Raw genomic sequence first — 8286 nt, forward strand, 5'->3', positions numbered from 1 at the left:
ACTCAGCAGCTTGTGGTAGATCCCACCATAGAGCTGATTGCCAGTCTCATCATGGGGAATAACTACCACCAGCTGCCCAGCCACTCAACCAGACCTAGCCAAGTTAACACACAAACTGAACTACTACAGAGTGGTTGACAGTGGTAGTCAGGCACCATCTAGTTCTTCTGGTCTCATAGTCATATAGGCTGAGGATCGAATGGTGTACCAGTCATGAGGGCTAATTGTTTCCATGAATCTTTGGTTTTCTTCATTCTTTTCTCTGGACAAGGAGAGACCCATCGTTGCATCTAGATGGCTGCTTGCAAGCTTTTAAGATCCCAGTCGCTACTTGCCAAAGTATCTTATGCCAATTGATCTTGATGTCCTCTGAGACTATGGTCCCAAGCCCACAGGTTCAACTACTCGGTCCCTCTGGGTAGCTGGCTATGACCAAGAAGTGATTACAAACTTGTCCCTTGTCAGCTCTACTATATCCCTGGGAATTCCTACAGAACATACAAATACACTTGTAGAACCATTTGTCTTCCAACCCTCTACATAGTCTTGGGTGCACTCCCTGCTGCATAAACATACCTAATAGTTCAGCCTGCCCACGCATCTATCCACCCATATACCCATGTTTGCCTTCACTGACATCGCAGTACTGTATGTTCAAAAGGGTTCATCTTTGTTGTCTGCACCTCCCATGTACCTCTCTCTGTTTTCCTCTTCCTCAATGCCACCATGTTGACCACTCACATTTGGTACATTGCCCTTCTCTTTGCCCAAATCCCCTCCCACCCCTGGAAACCAACAAAGAAAATTTCCTTCCATATATAAACTGTTCCTTGACTTTTACAATAACAAACTAATACAAGATTCATCCTTCTGTGATTGACTTATTTCACTCAGCATAATGTCCTCCAAGTTCATCCATGTTATGTGTTTTGCAGATTCTACATTACTCTTTAGCTTTGCTTAGTATTCCATTGTGTTTATGTACCATAGTTTGGTTATCCACTCCTCAATTGATGGACACCGAGGTTGTTTCCATCTTTTGGCTATTGTAAATAGTGCTGCGATGAACATGGGTGTGCATAAAGAGCTCATTCTTGAAGTGGGGCTGGAAAGCAGAGGGAATGGCAACAGGAAGAATAGGAGACAGCCCCTCAGAGCCTCCACTCAAGGACGTACTGGGAGGACCACCTGGTAAGATGGTTGAACTCATACAAAGCGTTGCCTGCCAGGTGGAGGAAAATTTAATCCCTGAGAATCACTGAAAGGGCTTGGCAGAGGAGTGATGGGACACCCTCTGCATCTTCTCATGAGAGGTGGGGGTGAGCAGGAAGGAAGACTCTGAAGGCATAGAAGATGAAGTAAATATTCCTGAAATAATCAAGGCTCAGAAGGCCCACTGGCCTTTTGAAACTAGCTGTGAAGGCAGCACCAATGTTTCCTTATTTATATGCCCCTTTCCTCCTTCCTTTCCCTTTAAAGGTACCCCTTTGGGTGGTGCAAATTATTAATGCATTCAGCTGCTAACCAAAATATAAGAGGTTCAAATCAACTCATAGGTACCTCAGAAGAAAAACTTCATAATTTACTTCCTAAAAGTTAACCACTGAAAACTCTGTGGAGCACAGTTCTACTCTGACATTACATGGAGTCACTGTTACTCAGAATTGACTCAGCAGCAACTGGTTCTAGCCCTTTTTAAAAATAACTGAAGTTTATAGTTGAAAATGACAGAAGCCATATTAGCACTATTATCCACTCCATTATCCACAAACTGATGGGCTTTGAGATTCTTGGGAACCAGGGTCTAGGTGGTGAGTGAACAAGGCTGAGGAGTGGCTGCTGTTTCTTCTGCCAAGATAGTAGAATAGAAGTAGGTAAAGACCAGACTTAGGTTCGGGGTGGCCACAGAAGTAAGGTGCTTCATTCTGGAGATGGAAGTGTCTATCGGCACCATCCGTACAGAGTCCAAGCCGTTCTCTTAAACGGAATGAGAGCTAAGATCCTTAAAGACTTGCATCAACCAGTGGAGATGGCTGTTCTGATGTCTCATCACTTGTCTGTCAGTTTGCCCTACTGTGATGGCTTGTATGCTATTATGATGCTGGAAGATATGCCACCTGTCTTTCAAGTATCAACAGGGTCACCCTGTTTGAAATGCTTCCAAAGCTAAGATAGACTAGGAAGGAAGACCTGGTGATCTACCTCTGAAAATTAGACAATGAAAACCCTGTGGATCACAATTGAGTACTGTCCAATATAGTACTGGAAGATGTGCCCCTAGGTTAGAAAGTAATGCAATAGCTACAACAATCAACTGAAACATAACTACAAAAGATCATGAAGACGGTGGAGGATGGGGCAACATTTAGTTCTGTTGTACATGAGTAGTCATCATGAGCAGGAGCCAACTTAGTGGCAACTAATAACAATAATAATTCCAATGTTATGTGTAAACTTCCGGTTAATGTCATGATCATTTTATAAACATAAAAAGGTAAAATCTGATGATGGCTTGGGAATATATCCATCTGATTTCTACTTCTTTCTCTTCTAGGGTCAGAAAGCTTGGGTAGAGAAAACTTTTTGCAAGCGGGAATGTATCTGTGTAATTCCCAGCACTAAAGACCCAAACAGGTAAATTAGAAGCTATAATTAAGACATTATCCAAATCAGCACTTATCTACCAGTTGTACAGAAACTTCTAGTCTTTGTGGGACAGGGAGGAAGAGTCAAGATGGTGGCCAGAATCTATTCCTCATGTAAGTCATTAAGCAGGAATCACATGAGCTAATAAGTTCCTCTATTAAAATGAACAAACATCCTCACAGAGAGTTGCTACTTGTCATTCACCTCTAATATGAGTTCTCAGATCCAGGTGGGCCCACAGCTTCCCTTAGTCCTAATGAGGTCAGGATGCTGAGGGCTTTGCATGCTCCTAGGAGTCATGTGAGTCTCTTCAATTGTGTTTTATAATATTTTTGTATGAGAACTTCCATTACAGCAAAGAGCTGATTAGTTAAGTGAACTAGATATAATTTTATTAAAGGAATTGATTTGTATAAAAAATGCCAGACAAATCCATTACTGGCATCTGTTAGAAACTCAACAGAAGACCTAAATCTCCGTGAGCAGTTAGAAATGCACTTAGCTTAAACTTCTCATCTCTGAGGGCACAAAGAGCTATGAGACTGTGTTGTTGTTGTTGTTTTTATGTGCCGTTGAGTCAGCCCCGACTCATAGCGACCCCTCCTTTGGTTTCTGAAGCGGTGTCACTACGGAAGTAGATTGCCCAACCTTCCTTCCGAGGAGTGACTGGTGGGTTTGAACCTCCAGCCTTCTGGTTAGCAGTCAAGTGCCTTAAGTACTATGCTACCAACTGCGACTCATTTGTTTAGGTTAATTCATCTTACTCTTCTTAGCTAATGGGTGGGGTGGGGGGGTGGGATGATTTAGAAAATTTGTGCTTTGCTTTTGTTTTCTTTCAGGTGTTGCTGTGGCCAGCTTACCAACCAGCATATTCCACCTCTGCCAAGTTTAATACCCAGCAAAAATGAAGAGGACAACAAACAGGTGGAAACTCAGCCTGAAAAATGGTCTGTCAGCAAACACACTCAGAGCTACCCAACTGATTCATATGGAACTCTCGAATTCCAGAGTGGCGGATATTCTAATAAAGCCATGGTAAGAGGGCCATAGGAAGTGGGATGCCTCTGAGACCAAAGTCTTCATCAGAGACTAGCTTTCTATATCTTCAATCTGTGGGTACCTGGATCTTCTTAAAGGAGAATGGTTCAATCTTCCTACATATATCATTACAAAGCCAAGAGATACATCTACATACATGACTCTTTACCTGTAAGATTTGGAAACAGGACACCGTTTAAATATCCTTTAATATCCTTGAAATCCCTACCAAATTCTGAACCCACAAACCATGCTCCAGCCCAACCCTGCAACCACATGCTAACTCCAGAGATGAAAGAGAAATTCTGGGGTATTTTTGAAAATATGTGGACCTGTAATTCTCACTAGATATCTGGGGAGTCTCTGGTGTATTTCCCTGTGAAGTCTGCCCACAGCTGCCCTCAGGAGAGGTCTTCTACCTTGACACATAAACAGTGGAATCTTCCACTCGGACTTTCTGATGAGTCCTACCAGACAGGGGAGGTACTGTAAGCCCTTTCAACTAACTCTAAATACTACTTCCAAAGGTCCAGTGAGACTATTTCTGCAATTTCATTTTATTTCACTGGTCCAACATCATTTTTCAAATAAAATCCACTTTTGTTCAAAATACTGCAACATACTATCTTCCATAATAATAATAATAATAAAACTCACTGCCATTGAGTTAGATCTGACTCATAGTGACCCCTCCTTGGGTTTCTGAGTCACTATCGCTATGGAAGTAGATTGCCCAATCTTCCTTCTGAAAAGTGGCTGGTGGGTTTGAACTGCCAGCCTTCTAGTTACCAGAATAATACCCTACATATTGTCATGGACACAAAGAAGTGATTCATAGGGGCTGACCGTTAACCTCTTCATTCTCTTAAGTAGATGGTCAAATCCAGAGTTTGGTCCCTGTTCCCTCTTCCCATAACCCACTCAGTTTGGCCAGTGGGCCAATGACCTAACAATACCTTTGTCCAGTCTCAGGACATGGCTCTAGCTGAGCCAGCTTTAGAATAAGTGAGAGTTGCCACATAACATATAGGACACTCAGTTACATTTGAACTTCAAATAAACAACAGATCATTTCTTAGTGTAAGACCACAGGTATCCATGTAGGTCTTCTTTCAGAGGCATGATTCAATCTTTCTAGATATTCCATTGTAAAGCCAAGAGATGCATTCTTATATCCCAAATATTATATGTGACATACTTACACTAAAACTTTTTCTGAAAGTCAAATGTAACTAGGTGTCCTGCATTTTCATTTGTTAAATCTGGCAACCCTACCCAAGGTTTCCATCCTTCACTTACCCACGTGGTTCTTGCTGGGACATGAGCAATAGCACTTTCCCCTTTGACACAAGAAACAAAACTAAGAATGGATGTTTATCATCACACACTATTTTGCAGTATATCCGTGTATCCTATGACACCAAACCAGATTCACTACTTCATCTCATGGTGAAAGACTGGCAGCTGGAACTCCCCAAGCTGTTAATATCTGTGCATGGAGGTCTCCAGAACTTTGAGATGCAGCCCAAGCTGAAGCAGGTCTTTGGAAAAGGCCTGATCAAGGCGGCCATGACCACTGGGGCCTGGATTTTCACCGGGGGAGTCAGCACTGGTGAGAACAAGCCTTCCTTATGTAAATAAACAAACCCAGAGCTCATTGTGGGTCCCAAACAACTTCCTGATCATTAAGATCAAACACTACAGCCATTGTTACTTGATAATGTTTATGACAAAAGTGAAGTTTTTATTCAATAGTATGTTTTTTTTAAATTTTGTTATGATTCATTTAAAAAAAAAAAAAAACTTATGTGATTTGGATGAAAGGTTATAGAGCAAATTCACTTTCCATACAGCAGCTCTCATACACTTTGTCTCATGACATTTTACCACAATGCAACAGTTCCCCTTCCACTTCCTTCCAACAGTTACCTCTTTCCTATATCCTTCCCTACCATGCACTCCTGCCCCCAAGCTGTCTCCCTGTGCATACACAGCCCTTCCATTCTCCCATGATTGATCTCTCCAAGGAGTGTATCTACCTAATGTAAATGTTCAGCTCATATACCTATCTTTTGTTTGACTGGAAGCCACAGGAGCAGGTTAAATTCCAGACTGGAAGGGAAACTAGGAGCCATAGTCTCAGAGGTTCTACCGGCTCTATCAAACCAGCAAACCTGGTCCTTTTTTTTTTTCTTTTAATGATTTGAGTTTTGTTCCACATTGTTCTCCCACTCTATCCAACATAGATCCCCCTCCAAGTGGTTGACAGTGGTAGCCGGGCACAATCTAGTTTTTCTGATTTCATAGTCATATAGGCTGAAGTTTGCAATGGTATACCAGTTGCTTGCACTAATTGTTTCCATGTGTCTTTGGTTTTCTTCCTTTTTCTTTGTTATGGATGAGGAGAGACCCGTCCTTACATCTAGATGACTGCTTGCAAGCTTTTAAGATCCCAGTCGCTACTCACCAAAGTTGGATGTAGAACAATGTTTTTGTGTAGTATGTTAAGCCAATTGAGATTGATGTCCCCTGCTACTATGGTTCCAAGCCCACAGGTCCAACTACTCGCTCCCTCTGGGTAGCTGGATGTGGCCAAGAAGTGACTTGTTCCTTTTCAGATCTACTATATACCTGGATATTCTTACAGAACATGCAAATACACTTGTAGAAACATTATCTGCCAACCCTATACATGGTCATGGGCACACTCCCCCCTGCATAGACATACCTAATAGCTCAACCTGTCCACCCATCTATCTACCCAAATATCCTTGTTAACCTTCACTGACAATGCAGTACTGTATGTGCAAAAGGGTTCATCTTTGTTGTCTCTACCTCTCATTCACTGCTTTACTGTCTTCCTCTTCCTCAATGCCACTGTGTTGATCACTCACATTTGGTATATTGCCCTTCTCTTCACCCAAATCAATAGTTATCTCTACACATCTAACAATGCTCCCTGCACTCCCTTCCCACTCCTGGTAACCAACGAAAAAAATTCCTTCCATATATAAACCTTTCCTTGACTTTTTACAATAACAAACTAATGTAATATTTGTCCTTCTGTGATTGACTTATTTCATTCAGCATGATGTCCTGTGAGTTCATCCACATTATGCAGTGTTTTGCAGATTCTACATTATTCTTTAGGGTTGCATAGTATTCCGTTGTGTGTATGTATCATATTTGGTTATCCATTCTTCTGTTGATGGACACCTACGTTGTTTCCATCTTCTTGCTATTGTAAATAGTGCTGCTATGAACATGGGTGTGCATATATCTGTTCTTGTCCTGGCTCTCACTTCTTTAGGATATATACCTAGTAATGGAATGGCTAGGTCAAATGGTATTTCTAATTCCAACTTTTAAAGGAATCACCATACTGTTTTCCACAGTGATTGTATCATTTTACAGTCCCACCAGCAGTATATGAGAGTCCCAATCTCTCCATATCCTCACCAGCATTTGTTATTTTCTGTTGTTGAACTCTGCTACTAGTGCTGGGGCTAGATTGTATCTTGTTGTTTTGATTTGCATCTCTCTAATGGCTAATGATCGTAAGCTTATCTTCATATGTTTGTTGGCTACCTGGATATCATCTTTGGTGAAGTGTCTATTCATGTCTTCTGCCCATTTTTAAATTTAATCATTTGTCTTTTTGTTGTTGAGGTGTTGGAGTTTTCTATAAATTCTAGAGATAAGTCCCCTGTAAGATATGTCATTGCCAAATATTTTTTTCCCAATCTGTAGGTTCTCTTTTCACTCTTTCAGAGAAGCCTTTGAAACATAAAAATTTAATTTTTAGAAGGTCTTATTCATGTAGTTTCTCTTTTACTATCTGTGCATTATGGCTTATGCTTGATAGTCTATTTATGCCATATATTAGGGGTCATAAATTTGCCCTAGTTTTTCCTTAAGAAGCTTTATAGTTTTAGGTTTCACATTTAAGTCTTTGATCCATCTGGAGTTAGCTTTTGTGTATGGTGTGAGGTACCGATCTTGTTTCATTCTTCTGTAAATTGATATCCAGTTTTGCCAGCACCATTTGTTAAAAAAAGTATCTCTTCCCCATTTAATGGATTTTGGCCCTTTGTCAAATATCAGCTGACCATAGGTCGATGGATCTATTTCTAGGTTCTCAGTTCTATTCCATTTGTCTATGTGTCTGTCATTGTACCAAACTATCACAGTAGTTTTGACTACTGTGGCTGTATTGGAGGTTTTAAGATCCAGCAGTGTGAGACCTCCTACTTTGTTGTTCTTTAGTAGTGCTTTGCTTATCTGAGGTCTCTTTCCTTTCTATATAAAGTTAGTGATTGGTTTTTCCATAACCTTAAAGAATGTTGATGGGATCTGGATTGGGATTGCATTGAATGTATAGATTCCTTTGGATAGAATTGACATTTTCACAATGTTCAACCTTCCTATCCACAAGCTTGGTATGTTCTTCCATTTATGTAGATCTTTTATGGTTTCTTGAAGTAGTCTTTTACAGTTTTCTAGGGGTTTGCACAGGTCTTTTGTGTTCGTAGTAAGATTTAGGAGCTCTGATAGCATAATGACTAAGGCACTTGACTGCTAACCAGAAGGCTGGCAGTTCAA

The 8286-nt window shown here is 40.9% G+C and overlaps 1 protein-coding gene across 1 annotated transcript in view; it reads left to right on the plus strand.

The window, feature by feature from the left end:
- Positions 1 to 8286, plus strand: part of TRPM1 (transient receptor potential cation channel subfamily M member 1) — a 219368-nt gene that overhangs the window by 6385 nt on the left and 204697 nt on the right. The window contains exons 2-4 of the mRNA XM_042782188.1: positions 2555 to 2634; positions 3486 to 3681; positions 5083 to 5296. Of these exons, the coding sequence (XP_042638122.1) occupies positions 2555 to 2634; positions 3486 to 3681; positions 5083 to 5296 (490 nt within the window). The remainder of the gene's footprint in view (positions 1 to 2554; positions 2635 to 3485; positions 3682 to 5082; positions 5297 to 8286) is intronic.

The sequence above is a fragment of the Orycteropus afer genome, unplaced genomic scaffold (assembly GCF_000298275.1).
Source record: "Orycteropus afer afer isolate SDZICR_OR568_19922 unplaced genomic scaffold, OryAfe1.0 scaffold00256, whole genome shotgun sequence".
NCBI lineage: Eukaryota > Metazoa > Chordata > Mammalia > Tubulidentata > Orycteropodidae > Orycteropus > Orycteropus afer.